This window comes from Passer domesticus, chromosome 18 (assembly GCF_036417665.1).
Source record: "Passer domesticus isolate bPasDom1 chromosome 18, bPasDom1.hap1, whole genome shotgun sequence".
NCBI lineage: Eukaryota > Metazoa > Chordata > Aves > Passeriformes > Passeridae > Passer > Passer domesticus.
The window spans coordinates 2,847,307-2,865,888 of record NC_087491.1 but is presented as its reverse complement, the minus strand read 5'-3'; the positions used below and the strand labels follow the sequence as shown (position 1 = coordinate 2,865,888).

The 18,582-nt window shown below is 56.7% G+C and overlaps 1 protein-coding gene across 27 annotated transcripts in view; it reads left to right on the top strand.

Moving 5' to 3' along the window:
• The first annotated feature begins 1,413 nt into the window (after window positions 1-1,413).
• The window catches only part of GRIN1 (glutamate ionotropic receptor NMDA type subunit 1), a 39,464-nt gene continuing 22,295 nt past the window's right edge, over window positions 1,414-18,582 (top strand). For 22 of the 27 annotated variants that reach the window (XR_010349111.1, XR_010349110.1, XR_010349113.1 and 19 more), the window contains exons 1-4: window positions 1,414-1,846; window positions 6,139-6,273; window positions 13,773-13,949; window positions 18,216-18,278. Coding sequence is in view for 23 of the 27 variants with exons in the window: in XM_064393858.1 (XP_064249928.1) it covers window positions 1,589-1,846; window positions 6,139-6,273; window positions 13,773-13,949; window positions 18,216-18,278 (633 nt within the window). In the remaining 4 variants the exon portion in view is untranslated. The remainder of the gene's footprint in view (window positions 1,847-6,138; window positions 6,274-13,772; window positions 13,950-18,215; window positions 18,279-18,582) is intronic. The other 5 variants (XM_064393862.1, XM_064393856.1, XM_064393851.1 and 2 more) reach the window with 1 other exon arrangement.

Sequence of the window (18,582 nt, the reverse complement as noted above, 5' to 3'; positions counted from 1 at the left end):
GCACTGCAAGAGTTAAGCGAGGTGGGGCCATTTTCCTTCTCTCACAGAGCTCATCACGACCTCCATGGCTTTCATTGCTTCCCCAAGCCATGGTCTGCAGCTTCCTGAGAGGGTCTCCCAGTTGGGAGAGGCTGCAGAGCCCCCCGAGCCCGGCACGCTGAGCCCTGCAGCGTTACACAACGGCCATTTTGCTCCTGCAGCTCCTTCCAAGTGCATGTGGGCAATGTGGGACACAGGCAAAATGGTTTCCATGGCAACTCGCACTTCAGAGATGCCAGTGAGAAAATTTGCGTTGGGGGAAAATATTCTGCTTCAACTCACGTTGCAAAGGAAGGACAGAGGTGGGCTGCAGCAGCACCCCAGAAATGGCAGTGTAAAAATATCCCTGGTGGTTTTGGTTGTGCAGTGCATGGACCATTCCCTGCCCGGGTTGGCTGTGGCGTTTGTCCCATGCAGTGACAAAGCAACACACTCTCACTGCCTGAAACCCGCTGTTTTTCTCTGAAAAGGCCAAAGTGGCAGGTCTGGGGATCAATGTGCTGTCCTGGCCACCTCACCCCTCTGGCCCTGGAACAGATGCAGTCCAGGAGGGAAACTCAGTCTCTTTCTGCCATGGAGCTGAACTGCCCTCCAGATGTTGGCCACTGGCTGCTGTGCCTCCATTTCCTTAAGGGAGGCTAATGGTAGCCCAACAACAGGTAATTGATGAGAACCCCAAGAAATCTCCTCAGCAGAGAAATCTTAAGGTTATATCCCAGAGAAATTTGGTGAATTTAATAGAGGGAAGTGGCTGGTTGCCCTGTGAGCTAATGTCTGGAAGAGTGGTGGCTCTGTCTGGAGGGACAGAGTGAAGCGAAGGAACAAGGCTGAGCATCAGCTGAACATCTCTGCCCAGGAGCTCTGCTGGTCAAGGGAAGGCTCCCCAGCCCTGGAGAGAGCACAGACCATGACAGAGTCCATGTCACACACAGCTGTCCCAGGCACAGCTGCGGAAGCGTGCAGAGGTGCTGCATAACTGGGAATATTGGTGTGGAGAACAAACCCACGGACCATGTTTTACCCCCAGTCCCTGCTTTGCTGAATGCCCGGTGTGTCCGTGCCTTCCGAGACACCGGGAATGCCCTGATCCCGAAAGGGCACTGCAGGTGAAAAGGGCGGAGCGGGACCCCCAGAGCTCTGCCCCGCACCTCCCGCACAAGCGACTCTCGCAGGACGCGCGGGACGCACCGGCACCCCGCAGCCCGGCACGGGGACAGCGGGACCCGCGCCCTGCCAGGTGCCACCGACCCCGCAGCACCCCGCGGGAGGGGGGCTGTGCCGCAGCGCCGGGGCGGGTGGGGGTCCCGGGGGCGGGCGCGGGGCGGGCGCTGCGGCAGCGCGGGGCGGGGCGGAGCGGCGGCAGCGGCGCGGGCGCTTCAGCACCGGGGAGAGCGCCCGGCAGCGCCCGCAGCGCCCGCAGCGCCCGCGCCGAGCGCCGGGCACGGCCCGGGGGCCGAGCCCGATGGGGCCGCGCTGAGCCGGGCGGGCGGCCCGCGGGGCGGGCGGGCGGGGGGCGCGGGGGGCCCGGCGGGCTCCGGGCCGCCCGTGGATGAGCACCATGCGGCTGCTGCTGCTCGCTCTCCTCTTCTCCTCGTCCTTCGCCCGCGCCGGCTGCGACCCTAAGATCGTCAATATCGGCGCGGTGCTGAGCACCAAGAAGCACGAGCAGATCTTCCGCGAGGCGGTGAACCAGGCCAACAAGCGGCACGGCACCTGGAAGCTTCAGCTCAACGCCACCTCCGTCACCCACAAGCCCAACGCCATCCAGATGGCCCTGTCCGTCTGCGAGGACCTCATCTCCAGCCAGGTACCCCGGGACGGCGACACCCCCTCCCCGCCCCGTCCCCGGCGGGACCCGAGCCGCCGCCCCCGCGGCCACCCCGCCCCGGCCCCGCGGTGCCCCCCGGCCGAGCCGCGGCGTGCGGGGTCCTGCCGGGCCCGGGGCGCACTGCCCGCATTGCAGCCTTTATGTAAGCGCGGCAGGCTGCGCGCTCCGTGCACCCCCGGGCACACCCGGGCACCCGCACGCAGCCCGGGCACGCACGGGCACCCACTGACACCCTGGGGCATGCACAGGCACCCACTGACACCCCCGGGCACATCCGGGTACCCACTGACACCCTGGGGTATGCACGGGCACCCACTGACACCCTGGGGCACGCACAGGCACCCACTGACACCCCCGGGCACATCCGGGCACCCACTGACACCCTGGGGTATGCACGGGCACCCACTGACACCCTGGGGCACGCACAGGCACCCACTGACACCCTGGGGCACACACTGGCACCTGCACAGCCCCCCGGCACATATGGGCTCACGCACACCGCCCAGGGCACGCATGGCCACCTGCAACGCCCACCCGGGTCACACATGGGTTCACACACACGCCTCAGAGCACACAGGAGCTCACACACACACCCCAGGGTGCACACGGGCTCACACCAGCAGCCTGGGGCACACAAGGGCACCCCCACATCCCTGGGGCACACGCAGGCACACACACACACCCCTCAGGGCACACAGGGATCACACGCACACTCTGGGGTGCACACAAGCACCCACACACATAGCAGGGCACACATGGGCTCACACACAAAGCCCAGGCAGGCACAGACTCACAGACGAAGCCTAAGCACATATAGACTAACACAGACACAGCCCTTGAGCACACACAGACACACACACACCTGGGTGCACACAGGCTCACATACAAAGCTCAGACACACACAGACTCACACATACTCCCTGGGCACACACAGATTCACACACGAACCCTAGGCATGCAGAGATTCACATATACCAGGACACACACAGGCTCACTCACACAGCCCCTGTGCACACACAGGCTCACACACACACTGGGCACACACAGGCTCACAGACACATACCAGGGCACACACAGGCCCCCATGTCCTGAGCTGTGCACATACATGCCCACCCAATGCTGTGCATGCACAGCAACATGCACATACACCTACACCACACACAGGCACACACAGAGCTAGGTGTGAGCACACACGGGCAACCCAAACTGGGGGGACATGTGGGCACAGGGAACACCACGCATGCACGCAGACTGTGCCCTCACACACATAGGAATGCCCACGGGCTGCACTCCATGTGTACACACTCCATGTGCACACACACATTCCATGTGCACACACACTCCATGTGCACACACACACTCCATGTGCACACGCATTCCATGTGCACACACACTCCATGTGCACACACACACTCCATGTGCACACACACTCCATGTGCACACACTCCATGTGCACACACACACTCCATGTGCACACGCATTCCATGTGCACACACACTCCATGTGCACACACTCCATGTGCACACACTCCATGTGCACACACACACACTCCATGTGCACACACACTCCATGTGCACACACTCCATGTGCACACACACACTCCATGTGCACACACACTCCATGTGCACACACTCCATGTGCACACACACACACTCCATGTGCACACACACACTCCATGTGCACACACACACTCCATGTGCGCACACACTCCATGTGCACACACTCCATGTGCACACACACACACTCCATGTGCACACACACACTCCATGTGCACACACACACTCCATGTGCGCACACACTCCATGTGCACACACTCCATGTGCACACACACACACTCCATGTGCACACACACTCCATATGCACACACTCCATGTGCACACGCACATTCCATGTGCACACATTCCATGCACACACATGCATTCCATGTGCACACACACACACACACACACACACACACACATGCCATGTGCACACGTGCACTGCTGTGCAAACATGGGCTCACACACAAGTCTGCATTTGTGCCAGAGTGCACAGCTGCTGTGACACACACATCTGTGTGAGGGACCTGGCACACCCACTGCCACACACACATGGGACATGGGCACACACAGCTGGGGGTGCAGACACGCCGGCACGGCATGCACAGACACATGGACACACAGACACACGGACCCAGGGTGCACACCTGCACAGACACACAGACACACAGACCGAGGGTGCTCACGCACACAGACTCGGTGTGCGCTGTGTATGACTGTGCACACGAGCACAGAATGATCCTCCCTGCTGTGCCCACGGGTCACTCTCAGCGCCCCGGAGGGTGCAGCCCGAGCCCTCAGTGCTGCGGTGCAGCCCGGGGTGGCCTCTCCAGCTCCCCTGCGTGTGCCCTGGGTGCAGAGCCCGGCCAGCCACCCCAGGCCGTCAGTGGGGGCCGTCGGGGCGGGCAGGCAGGCACAGACCCACCCCTCGTCCAGCACACTCCGCACTCGGAAGGCCCGCGGGGGCCCGTGCGCAGATGGGAACGCGCCCCGAATTGCATGAGCGCCCCCGGCACGGAGCCTCACCGCCCCAAGGCGCAGAGAAATGCGTGTGCGCAGCCGGGCACGCACAGCCAGCGAGGGCAGGGGGCTGGAGGGGCCGCGTGGGGCACAGCCGACGACTTTGCAGCCCAGCTTCCCGCTGTGGAGGTGGAGGGTAGCTGGGGACAGCCGTGGCGAGGCGGCCGTGCCGGGCAGCGCGGGCTCTCGCCGGCCCCCGCTGTCCCCTGGCAGCAGGGGAGGCTCAGCGGGTCCCGCTCCGAGCCCAGGCTCCCTCCAGCGCTGCCGGCCGATGGATGCCCGTGGCCGTGCCGCCTCCACGCCTCGTCCCCGCGCAGCGCCCGCGGAGCGCCGGCCCGGTGCGGGCACAGCCGTGCGGGAGGCAGCGCGGCCGCGGCTGCTGGGGCTGCGGGGGGCGCTGGGCTCGGGGTGCCCGCTCTGTCCGACACGCTGGGGGCTGTCCCGGCCGCTGTGCCCCGCTCGGTCCCCGCTCGCTGGCGCCGTGCCCGAGCGGGGGCTGCGAGGCACAGGAGGGGCCCGCGCACGCAAAATGGCTCCTGCCGGCGGCTGCCGTGCGCCACAGCACTAACCCAGCCCCGCACGGCCCCGCCGCTGCCCCGAGCCCGCTCCTGCCCCAGCGCCCTGCCCCGCCCTGCTGGCTGCGGGTCCTCACCCCCCGTGTCAGCACCGGGCACCTCTGCCCAGGGCATCCCCTCCTCCTGCATCCCCAGGACCTTCCCAAGCTCTTCTCTAGCAATTAATCCCTACTCCCACGTAGGGTCTCCAGCCCCTGCCCCAGCTCCCTCTGCGCCCTCACTTTACTCCCTCCCAATGCTAAGCAGGATCCTCCCTCTTCCTCCAGACCGCAGGGGCCCTTCCCCAGGCAGGCTCCGTCCTCCTCTCCTGTCCTGGCAATCTGTCCCTCCAGCCCGGGTGCTGGGCACCTCCTGGGGCTTGGGCAGATGCTTGGAAAAGGAGGAGTTATTTCCTCCAGACATCAAAGTCCTTGCACTGATTCGCCCTAGCTGGAGACCTGTCAGCAGCTGGGGACATTCCTTGTGCTGCGAAAGGACATTGGTGTAATAAAGGATCCCCAGGGAGTACCCAGCTCCTTCCTCTGCCTTTGACACAAAGCAGGATCCTGCTGGAAACCAAAATCCCAGTTCTGCCGTAACAGCGGAATTTTCCCGAGATCCTCCTTCCCCATTTTGGTATAGCCCAGATCCCTGGCCGGGGACAGATCCCGGCTGCTGCCCCCGCCCTGCGCGCTCTGCCATTCCCGTGTGCCCAGGGCCAGATGGCTGATTCGCTCCCTGGCTCCGCGCTCCCGCTCCCGCCACAGTCCCAGCTGACCACTTTGTTCCTAATAGTCCTCAGAGGGGAATTACAACCGAGTATTAAATGTGCGGTTAAAGAAATCGCATTACACAGTGTGACTGGAAGGGAGATGCTTCCCTTTAATCCGTGGAAGTTATTAGTTTAGCGAGAGGAGCGGCTGGGCACGGCATTCCATTAGGGCGTAACCCTGAGCAGAGCCATCCCCTCCAGCCGTGGCACAGCACCCCTGGCTCCCAGCACCGCCCCTGCTTCCCCACTCCGAGCCATTGCAGTGCCATTATCATGTTAACATGGGGCTGTTTAGCATTGCAGAAAAGAAAAGGGAAAAACAAATCGCGCTCGATGGCCGTTGCGCTCCCGTGAAATAATGTTTGTGTCGTGTATCCTGTCCTACAGGTCTATGCAATATTAGTTAGTCACCCTCCTGCTCCCAACGATCACCTAACACCAACACCTGTATCATACACAGCTGGCTTCTACAGGATCCCTGTCATTGGTCTGACAACACGCATGTCTATATATTCTGATAAGGTAACTGATGCATGCTTTGCTCTGATACCTCATACATGTGCTGTAAATCAAGAGTCCCGGCAGGAGGGTTCATGATGTCTGCACTCTCTGTGTCTGTCCGTCCACCCTCTCCAGCCCAGCCTGCATCCCTCCCTCTCTCTCTCTCTGTCTCTCTCTCTCTCTCTCTCTGTCTCTCTCTCTCTCTCTCTCCCCTGCATTCCAGGGTACATAATTTTTTTGCAGCTGCCAGTGCTGACCTACATAGTGCCGGATGATTTCTGCAGCGCTGCTGTGCAGGCTGCCGGGCTCGCTGCTCTCCAGCCACGGCAAAGGCACGAGCTGGCTCCTGCCCTGCTCACTGCTGCCAGCCAGGGGGTCCTGGGGGCTCAGGCAGAGGATCCTGTTAGAGCCTCTACATCTCTCTAGGGCTGGGAGGTTGTTTCGTTGCATTCACTTCTCTGGGTTTCTGGGTATTGGTAGGGGAGATAACAGAATATCCTGAGGCTTCACATGACACTGAGGCTGGTCAGCACTCAAGACAGAGGTTCAGATTCCAGTGTCTCAGCTGTCCCTGTGGGAACTCAGAGACTTCCAGACTGGATGAGGTCCTGCCATGTGCAAGCAGTGCCTGGGCAATGAGGTGCTGCCCTGGCCCTCAGCTCACAGCCCCTTTGGCAAACACCTAAAGCTTTAGGAAAGGCAAAAGGATGAGCTGAGCAGAGCCAGGCCTTCCAAATGCCGTTGCAGGATTTCATCCAGGCACACGAGTTCAGTGGGTGAGATCGAGCCTGCTTCAAAGCACGAATCAGCCTTTGCTTGGAAAATGTGAATATTCACAAATGTAAATGTTCAGTGCAAAAATAGTCACTCCACCTACACGGTAAATAAAGTCAAATTTCAGGAGGAGGAGCAGAAGCTCCCAGAGAGGCACCAGCAGCACTGCTTGGCTGAAGCAGCAGCAGATTTTGGCATCTCCCACCAGGGAAGCCATGGCAGGGTGGTCAGCAAGCCATGACCACGGCAGTGCTGGTGATGGTGGCTGGCAGGGCTGGGGACCTGCACATCCTGTCAGGGTCTCACCAGGCATGGTTAGATGGAAAGGGATGGCAGCAGAGCTGGCAGAGCAGGCAGGAAGTGTTCAGGGGGGATTTGCTTCTTGCTGCTTTAGGGAGGAGATAGATCTGACAGAAATGTCACTGAGAGGGTCCTTGTCACAGGGCCCACGATGGCAGCAAGAGGGGACCCTGCACCTCCTCTTGCTCCATCTCTGCAGGGCTGTGCCCAGTAAAGCTGCCCACCTGTGCTGTCCAGCCTCGTGCTGGCCTGGAGTGCTCACCCCTAGGGGCTGACTCTGTCCTCTCCTTCTGCCAGTCTTTTCCTTTTTAAAACATGTTTTCTGCAGAGCAGCCTCATAACCCCCCCCCAGCTCCCTTCAGGGCTGGGGAGAGACCCACGGCCACAGTGGTGACCCAGTGTGCTGGCAGGGAGGTGCTGTCCATGGAATACTGGGGGTGTTGAACAGGTCCAGGGGTACACTTGCCTGGCAGAGCTGGGCAGGGAGCCCAGGATGCCCACCCCAACACCCCTCAGAGTGCCCCTGCCTGGCTGGCATCGTGCTCAGCCTCCTGCCCACCAAGGCTTGGAGCTCTCTGAAGAGCAGGGAGCTGCAGACAGGAGATGGAGCAAAGGCAGGGACTGTGTAGAGGAACAAAGGATGTTTGGACAGTGTAGGGGACAGCAAAGGTGGGAGTGGGGGACAGAGGGGTGTGGAGCTGTGGGACAGGACAGTGGAAGGTTCTGCACACCCCATGCAGGACAGGCTGGCTCGTGACACAGGGACATTCAGCTGTTCCCTTTTTGGTTTCCAGTGATCAGCTTGCTTTCTTTTTTGTTTTAATTCAGGAAATTACATCTTTCAGCTTAGTTTCTATGGAAACAAGCTTGTAGGATCACTTTTTATGTACGCCCCTAATTGGTTTTGGAGGCATCAGACAATTTTAGCTGAATTTCACAGGGGGCTGAAGTTGGGTTAATTTTGATCCTCTTAAGGCTACCAGGAGAGGAAAGGTGTGGGCCTCAGCATGGAAGGTTTGCCCAGAATATTTTGGTGCTCTCAGAGCATCTCCAGTGAAGCACAGTGGCCCATGAGCTGTACCAGTCTTTCAGCAAAGATACCCGAGGGAGGTGAGTTTTACTGTTCCAGTAACCAAACATTTGTTCTAGAAATAATATTGCAGTTAGCAGGCAGAGCACTCTGTCTTGGCCTCCTTATACACCTCATGAAATCATGAGCTGTTCCTTTACTGAGACCCCCGCAGCACCCAGCACAGTCCCGCGTGCTGGGGAGGAGTCTCTGGATCCCTCACCTCTGAGAGAGGTCAGCAGGGGACTGGGGCAGAGAGGGACTCTCAAGGTGAAGGCAGCAGAGTGGTTCCATCACTGTGTGTCCATGGCTATGGAAAGCTCTCCAGGGAGATCTCATGGGCTGAGCATTGCAAAAATCCCCCTCTGGCTTTCCCTCAGTGCTCCCGTCCCCCACAGGCCACTGCGGGTGTTTCTATCTGCTCTGCATCTCAGCTGAAACAAACGAGATGACACTGACATCCTGGCACCATGAAAAATGTGAGCTGACACCGAGTGTGAGAGCAGAGCCCGGGGATGCACAGCTCAGGAAGGTCTGTGCTCTTCAACACCACCACGAGGGACCTGTGGGGCTGGAGGGACACCCTGGCTGCTGAGCCGCTCTCCACCCCACAGCAGGTCATTGCAGCAGAGGAACAGGGAGATAGAATAATAAATTAATAAATTAATAAATTAATAAATTAATAATAAATTAATAAATTAAGAGGCCTGCTCTGCTGCTGGAAGAGTTGGAAAGTGGAGTTTAGACATGCTGCAATTGGAGAGCTTCTTCAGCTCCAGCACCTTGCCCCGGTAGTTAAGTGAGGTCTGTCTCTGTCTCCAGTCAGGGGATGGATTTTCTCTCTGGAACCATTTCTGTCTGGTTCCGCTCTCCCTGGAACCATTCCAAGCCCTCACAAGGCTTGTCCACTGCAAAGGGTTTGCTGCTTATTACTGTCTCACAGGCAGCCCGTGCTCAGAGGGAGCCCTGTTAGGGCTGGGAAGGTGCAGGTGGGGACAAAAGTGGCTCTTGTTGACCAAGGTCAGGGTCAGAACCCCTCCACTGGCACCCACAGGTGATGGCTGCAGAGGCTGCTGGGTGCAGCACAGAGATGTTTGTCCTGGGAGTGGGGAGCACAACCCTCAGCAGGGCAGGAGAGGCCTCAGCAGGGCAGGAGAAACCTCAGCAGGGCAGCACAGCCCTCAGCAGGGCAGCACAGCCCTCAGCAGGGCAGGAGAGGCCTCAGCAGGGCAGGAGAGGCCTCAGCAGGGCAGGAGAAACCTCAGCAGGGCAGGAGAGCCCTCAGCAGGGCAGGAGAGCCCTCAGCAGGGCAGCACAGCCCTCAGCAGGGCAGGAGAGCCCTCAGCAGGGCAGGAGAAGCCTCAGCAGGGCAGGAGAGGCCTCAGCAGGGCAGGAGAGGCCTCAGCAGGGCAGGAGAGGCCTCAGCAGGGCAGCCTGGAATGTGCAAGGGCCGGCCCGGGTAGTGGAGAAATAGCCTGATGGAACTCCCACATGGCAGCAGATCCCCACAGCCTTTCAGATTCCAACTGGGAGCAGGACAGGGCAGCCCCACCACCCCACAGTGGCCTTGCCCCATCCCTTCCTCCATGCACTGCAGGGAAAGGCAGAGAATGCACTTCAGTCTGAGTTCTGCCCCCAAAATCCCTCCCTGCACTCTCTGAGCTATCTCAGAGCTGTCTCAGCTCCCTCCCACCCCACAGCTGTCGTGTGGGACAGTGGGCAGGTTCCCTCCATGGAAACACTGGCCAACACTTCTTTCTCATGCCCAGCTGGTGAATTTTACCAAATTTTCAGGAGCTCTACAGATTGGGATCTCTGTCAATCTCTCTGAAATCCCCCAGGCAGCTCAGCTGGGGAGTGCATTGACCCCAGTGCCACAGGTAATGAAGCACATTGCTCCCTTCAGCCTGCAGGAAAAATCCCTCCCCCAGCCTGGGCCCTGGCTGGGGTGAGCCCCTGGGCACACAGGGGACAAACCCTTCACTCATGGTGCTCTGCAAGGCCCTGATGGGACACACAGGCACTGCCTGCTGGCCCCCAGCCATGCCCTTTTCCCTGTGGGTAAATCCCCATGCCAAGGCACCCCCAGTGCTCTCTCCCAGCTCAGAGCCTGCTGCAGGCTGTGCACAGGATTGCAGCACTCAGGCAGGGGTGGATGCACTCCTGTGCTTTCTGCAGGTGCAGGCTCACAGCTGTGCATGTACAGTCTGTGTTTTCACACACACACACACACACACACACACACACACACACACACACACACACACACACAGACGTACACACAGACACACACATTCATCTGCTCAAACAGCTCCTCTTTGTATGGGCTTGCATCAGATATTTGCAGATGTCATGTCCTGACCCCACACAGAATCATCACAGAATCCCAGACTGGTTTGGGATGGGAGGGACATTAAAGCCCACCTAGTGCCACCCCTGTCATGGGCAGGGACACCTCCCACTATCCCAGGCTGCTCCAAGCCCTGTCCAGCCTGCCCTTGGGCACTGCCAGGGACCCAGGGGCAGCCACAGCTGCTCTGGGCACCCTGTGCCAGGGTCTGCCTACTTCACAGGAAACATCCCCAGCCTCCAACCCTGCTCATTCTGGTGTTTTTTGGCTCCAACCCTTGGGTTCCTGCTGAGCTTGGGCCCCTGGATTTCACCCCAGCCTGTATTTGCTGCCCTTTTGCAGAACCAGAATGAAGTGGGGGAGCACAGGGCTGTGCACTGAGGGGTGGGTGGGCTGCAGGGAGGTTTGGGGTTGCTGTGAGCCATTGCCATGGTCCCACTCCAGCACTGGCTGGCACCAGGCACACTCAGAGCAGAGCAAGGGGTGAGGATCCTACAAACCACCCCACAAGGCCAGTGTGGATTTGTAGTGGGGAGCAGTTTTTGCTGAGTGCCTGATCCGAGGGGAGGGAGTGAGGACAGCCCCGAGTTCAAGTGCTGGAGCAGCACAGCAGGAGCACAGCTGGTGCAGCTGAGTGAGCCCATGACCTGTGCCCCTGTCTCACAGGGGCTCTGCTAAAAACCACTGGTCTTTTTTAACAGTTATTTGCCAATAAATGAGCTAATCAGGGTGTATAAATCACTGCCTCCCCTTCCTCTGCAGGGCAGCCCATGTGCCCATGCCCAGCAGAGCTCTGTGCTGAGTTCCAGAGGGGTGTGACAGGGACCTGGGGGATGTCACTGCGTGTGCTGGGATGGGGGAGGTATCAAATCACACCAAGCTGGATCCTCAGCTGCCTCTGCACAGCACAAGCTGGCCATGTGAACCTCTGGGGGACTCTGTTCATTTTTCTGCCATTCTTTGGCCCTTGCAAAGATGCTCAGGAGTCCCAGGTGCTTCAAGAGCTGTGCCAGACCCTGAGTGCTCATCCTGAGATCTCAGCTCAGCACTCAATATTAATTTTTCTTCATTATCCTATTTGAAAACCACAGTTCAGGGATCCAGGAGCTGAGATACCACCAGAGTCTGTCCATGACCCATTTGACACCACCTCAGAAAACAAATTTGCCTGGACTGTTAAACCAAGTGGACCCCCAACAACTTTGCAGTAATTTTTCCTCTGAACCCAGTGTTATGTATTTATAATTCTTAAGAAAGCCATGATTGGTTAAACACCATTTTTGCAAGCTGGTTGGGAAGCTAGAAAGTAATTCGATGCAATATACAGAAATTTCAAAGGGGTTTTTTTCATTTGAAAAAGGGATTGAAAAATTTTTTATAGATGTTTTAACCTGTGTTTCTCTGATTTCATTTTTTAATATTGGCTTTTCTGTTATTTTTTCAGCTCTTTGCTCTCTTCTGATATTTTTCCCCATTTCCAGTTTCACTTTCCCTGGATTTCCTTAAAGCAATTAAAAATGCTGAGGGGTTGAAAATTATAAATGCTTAGACCCAGGTGGTGTGCCCCTGGCCCAGGCTGTGCAGCAGGACCTGGAAATTTCTGGGCATCTCTGCTGACCTCAGAGAGATCTTGCACACTGAGTTAGTGTGGACACCATGCTTGTCTTTCCATTGTTTGTCCCTGTGGGGCTTTTTCCCAATCCCGTGGGTCTGTGGGGTGAGCTGCTTTTCCTGTAACTGTACTGTTTGTATCAGTCATACTCTGAGAGTCTTGTTGGGGCTCTCCTGGTTTGTTTCCTCCTCTGGTTAAACACCCACCCTTCTCCTCAGAGTCTGAGTTCAGGAAATGTTCCTGGTGCTGTGGTGGCTCTGCTGCTCCCCCATTCCCATGTGCTGGGCTGGGGCAGGAGCAGGGACCTGCTGACCCTGGGCAGGGAGCCCCGAGCACAGCAGGGAGTTTGCATTTTTCCACACGTTTCATGGTCTGGTTTGACATTATCACTGTGTAGAGTGTGAGGAAGAGGATTTATCTGGTGTGTCTGTTCCTCCTGTGTGTGTCCATGGGGAACATGACACCTTTTCCTTCCCAGTGTGTGTTACTTTGGCCCATTCAGGACATTTCTGACTCATTCTGCGTCTGGTCACTGGATGAGCAGGTCTGGACAAGCCCTGTTCGGTTCAGACAACCATATCAGCCTTAGAGAAAGAAATGTTATGGTGCTTTATTTTTGTCCTCTCCAGTTCTGGCTCCTGCCTCCCTCCAGCACGTAGCTGGGCTGTCAAGTAGGGTCCATGCTGAGTATGAGCACTTTCACTTCCTAATATTTGACTCTAGGGCTTTTTGGACAAGCTGCATTTGTTTAAAAGCTCTCTGTCAGCTCCAGCTTTTGGTCTGATTGCTCCCCTAAGAGCACTGTACTTAATTAGGCTGGAATTGCTGTTGCACAATCACCCAACCATAACGATGTCTCTAACCCAACCAGAGAGCTTTGCTGGGGCACGGGTCCAGAGCTGCCTCCTCTGCCTGCTGCTGCAGAACAGGCTGACCTAGAAACAGCCAGGGACCATGTTATAAAACTGCCTTTCTGAACTTCTGCCATGGACACAATGAACACACAGCTGCCTGTACCTGTCTCTGGCCTTCTGAAGGGAATTCTTCTGCTTTTTGATGTCCATTGTCTGGTCATTATTTAAAAGGTCAAGAGGCAAGGCTATATTTGCACTGAACACTGCTGGTCATTCATGGATTGATAGGCCTTTCTTCTCTGTGCATTTATGGACCACAAAGCAGAAACTCCCCTTTGCCGTCCCCTGGTTTAACCACAGAGAGGTACAAAGTCATATCCAGGGTTTGCTCCCCAGCCAGAAGGAAGGATGCAGGTCCCAGACGTTAGCTCAAGATGTGCATCCCAGAATGGATCCCTGTCCCTGTCCCTGTCCCTGTCCCTGTCCCTGTCCCTGTCCCTGTCCCTGCAGACGTGGCTGACACCCCCACAGTCTGTGTTCAGCTCTTGTTCTTCCTTGCAGAGCATCCACCTGTCCTTTTTGCGCACGGTCCCACCTTACTCTCACCAGGCCAACGTCTGGTTTGAGATGATGAGAGTCTTCAACTGGAACCACGTCATTCTGATAGTCAGTGACGACCACGAGGGTCGTGCTGCACAGAAGAAGCTGGAGACCCTCCTGGAGGAGAAAGAGTCCAAGGTCAGTTCCTGAACATTGTCTTGTAGCTTTGTTTAAGCAACAACAACGAAACTAGAAGTCTTGGGCTGTTGTATGTATGTAGATTTCTGTATGTAAAACACCTTTTCTTTCCATTGTAACATGGCTAACATGCTTAAAGCATCAACAGTGTCTGACTAGTACCTGACAGAACTTTGTACTTTATTCATTTCACTTGCTTTGCCATGGTCAAAATCTCCTACATGTAAATCGACTACAAAATGAAGGGAAGGATAACCTGGAGCTCTGCAAATGCCTTGCCCGAGTTTCCCACCCAAGGAGAGGACCAGTTTAGGGAAGCACCTGCCCCACTGCAGCCACCCCGGGGCCAGGCAGACCCAGCAGTGCCAAACCCACCCCGAAAAGCAGCTTCTGAATTGGCCATCGGGGCTCAGCTCAGTGCCTGGGCGGGGCAGGGCAGCGGGGCTCTGATGATCCTCTCGGTAGCGCTGTCGGCCCGTTCCCATCTCCATCGAAGCACATGCCAAACGCTGCTTTCCTGACACCCCATGCATGGCAGGGCCGGGTGTGGGACCTCGCTCCTGCTCTCAGGGCCAGCAGCAGCAGGGAGGGAGCAAGGCAGGGCCCCGAGGAGCGGGGACAAAGCGCAGAGCCACGGCCTGGAGGGAAGGGACTGGACAAGTGTTCAAGGCAAGCAGAGAAGAGCACAGGGAGAGGCATGGCTGCAATCTGGAAGGCGACGAAACACCTCCTGTCTCAGCGTGTCCTCTCTCCTGGGGCAGGGTGAGATCCTCTTCGGATGGGCAGAGCCTGAGTTCATCCAAGTCTCCAGCAGCATCAGGGCAGGCACCCATTCGGGGATGTTCCCTCCCCAGCCTGCTCCTTGCAGTCCCACCTGCAGACCTTTGGCAGTCTCTCGGCTGTTGAGATGTGGCCATGGGTGCTTCTTGTGGTTGGAGTTGGTGGCTGAGCTGAGATGGGATCCTGTGACTGCTCTGCATCATCTCCCTGGAGGAACAGCTGCTGCAGGGGTGCAGGCAGGCACAAGCCAGACTGACCAGACTCCTGATTATGGAGGTGGTTTTCAAGAAGTTTCATCCTTGCTGCACTCCAGGCTGTCACAAGGCCCTGATGTTTCACCAGCCACAGAGGGATCCTCCTGCCTCCAAAGGCAGCTTCCCGCTGGGTGACAGCAGGACAGTGTTTTTCTCCAAAGTCTCTTCCCAACACAGTGCCCTTCATACAGGGAGAGCCATTGTCAGTCTCTCTCCCTCCTCTTGCATCTTTTGAATTCCACTTTCTGTTTTCCTGTAGTTCCTGTGCATCCCATTTTCTGTTCCCTCTCATGCCTCCACTCCTATTTGCCCCCCTCATGTGGTGCTTCCACACACAGGGTGCATTTCTACTTCAGCCTTCCCACCCTGCAGGAAAGCCTTTGAGAGCTTGAAAGATGGGGAGGGAGGGTCTGTCCTCAGACCCTCCCCATTTTGCACTGCATCTACCATGTCTTTTTGTCCTCTGGCAGCCCCTGGGCTGCTGCAGATGCTCGAGCCACTCTCCAGCCGGGGGCACCTGCTCTGTCCTAGTAGGTCACCTTGTCTTCTCTTTGGGGTGTGCCACTACATCTTGTTTCTTTTTCCTTTGACAAAAGGTCAGGCAGACTGGTCTGACTGGTCTTGCAGGTGGCAGATACCCCGTTGGGTCTTTCCTGTCTTCCTCCACCTCTTCTCTCCAATCTCTCTTCTGATCACTGATGTGCTGGCTCTTTTCATGCCATGAAGTTGTACCATGGGCCCTCCCCAGCCTCTCCAAGGGCAGCCCAGGCCCTGGGGAGGGAGCAGGCAGGAGACATGATCTCGACCTCTTCAAGGCTTAGACCACAGTCCCTGAGGACATGGAGGACCTGCTCAGGGTCAGAGACTCACCTGCCATCTGGGCTCTTGGTTTGGAGCATGGCTTTGCCCCCAGGGTCCATGCCAGCCCCATGTGCCATCCAGGCACCACTGTGTGGGTTCTGCACCTCCAGCAGCACCCTGAGCCCAGCACCCAGGCCGTGCTGGCCAGCCTGGAGTGCCCCATGTGCTACTGGCCTTATCCTGGGGCTGTCTGCAGCAGCTCCCAGCCTGGAGCTGCTCCACCCAGCACAGCTCTGCTCGTTCATGGGGCTCCTGGGGCGCGGAAGGGAGTGCTGGACATTGAAACCAGAGCTCTGGGTCAGAGGTGGCAGGTCCTTGCTGAGCTGCCTGCCTTTCTCTGGGACAGTGCCCTCCATGAAAGTGGCAAATCTTTGAGTGATTGCAGGAGCACGTGTTGGAAAGGGAACTTCTGATTCGTCAGTCCCTGTGTGAAACGTGAAGATCAGAGAAGGGCTGCAGGACCACATGGGAAAAAGGGAAAAGGAGGATTACTAGTGTAATTCTGGAAACAGGGCTAGTGAAAGGGAGAGGTGACCTGGGGCCAGCCTTGTTGTACTGAAGACTCTGCTGACCAGCCTGGGTCGAGGTGCCAGCACATCCCAGGAATTTCTGGTTGGTGGCTGCAGCATGGATGACCAAGTTTTTGGCTACATTGACTGTGCCTGGGGAGAAGTGAGCAGCGTTGCCTGACTGGAGAACATTCCTGCTTGTCTTGCTGCATCTCTGGTGTCCTTGCAGTCATTACTCCAGGACTCACTGCAGGCCCAGCAGCAGCCACTAAGAAGCCACTGCAGAAATCCTCACTGTGGGAGTCATCAGAAATGAAGGCAGACCTGAGCTCCAAGCAGATTTGGCTTCTTCACATACTTTTCCTTGCCAGGGCCCAATTTTTTTAATGAAAGGCAATGAAAAACCTGTCAGGCTGTCTCCAAGGGGAAGAAAGGAAAGGTCACACAGCTGCATGGAAAGGACACCTGACAAGATGTCCTGCCAAAGACTGGCCTGAATGCTCTGGAAAAGGCAAGCTAATTAGTTTGGAAAGCAAGATGAAGAGCAATCTGTCTGTCTGAGGAGCAGCCTTGGAGCATGGATCCCTGTGCCAGGGGTGCAAAGGGTCGGGCTCCTGGCAGGGATCCATTGCCATCAGGCTCTGGAAAAATGGACAAGAGAGTATAGAGCTGTGTCCCACACCCCATGTATGCAGATCAGGGACACTCAGCTGGGGCGGGGTCAAGGAGAAGATGTCACACTATGTCCCACCAAAAACTGCCAAGCCCTCTCCTGCGGGCACCATCAGGTTGCTGTGACTGGCCTGGCCACAGGGGCTGCTCCCGAGAGGTCCCAGGGCTCTCTGCAGCCTGCTGCAGGGTCAGGGCTCTGAGCAGAGGCTGTGGGCCCTCAGCACGCTGCCTGCCCAAGAGGAAACCTCCAGCAGTGGCTGCCCTGCCCTGGGCTCCTCTGGGGCCAGGCAGCACCAGCGGCTGGGGCAGCAGAGCAGGGAGGAGCAGGATCTGTGCTCCAGCCCAGTCTCACTGGGGTCAGCCCCAAGCCCTGCTGGCATGCTCCAGGCAGCAGCATGGAGACCCCCAAGCAGTGAGCCCCACTAGCCATGCTCAGGGCCAGCTTAGGGGGCCCTGGGCTCAGGCAGCTGCACCTCCCAGGGCCACCCGTGTGCTGCAGAGCCATGAGGTGCCCCAGGCTCAGACAGTGCCCTTTTACCCAGGGACCAGGTAAAAGCTGCAATGCCATCCCATGTTCACCATTGCTTCATATCGCCACGCTTTGAGCCAACACGGGACCTAGAGAACTTTATCTTTTTCTTTTGGATGTCAACAGAGCTCAGGAAGCTGCTCCCTCCTTTCAGGGGGTGAGAGGTTCAGCTGAGACACCTCACTTTGTGTGGACTCTCTGAGGGTGGACAGGACTGTAATGCTGATAGTGATGCTAGTAATGCTAATACTCTTAACTGTAACAGTTTGCCTTTATCCAGCACTTTCCGTACACAACATTTTGTCCTTTACTTCCACAGTAATTCCATGGAAACCCCACCACTTAGGCCCTTAGATTGTTTCCGAGCTTAAGATAAAAATTCCTTGCTGAAGAATCCCCCAGTCCCTCAAGGGAAAATGCAACTGCATCGCACCAGCTGTGCCACTCAGGCTTTGCTCTCAGATTGCTCCGTGACGCTCCCGTGAGAGCTGAGGCACAATCTCTCCTGATAGTGGTTTTTGCGAGCTCCAGCGTTATAGAGACCCTTTAGCAAACAGTGGAGGAGGAGGTGGATGTTGGATTGCTTTACTACACGTCATTTTCAACTGTTTATAATATTCTTCTGTGTCTACATATTTTCTCTGTGCACATTATTCATCAGAGTAAAAAAAGGAACTATGAAAACCTCGACCAACTTTCCTATGACAACAAGCGAGGACCCAAGGTATATATGCATGGAAATGCACGCCGCCCACCAACCTAACTAGCAAATGAAAAATAGCCACAGCCAACAGAAAAATTAAAAATTAAAAAAAAAAAAGAAAAAAAGAGAAAGAGAAAAAAAAAGAAAAGAAAAGAAAGAAAAAAAATATCCATGACTATGTTCCTTGGTAGCACGTTTTTATGTTGAGATAGTTTGGTTTGGACTTGAGAATGGAAACGTAGCCAGCTGACCCTGGAAGGATTTCTTTTTGAAACATGCATGTGAACCAGTAATTAACTTGCAAGTTCTTTTTTTTTTTTTTTGA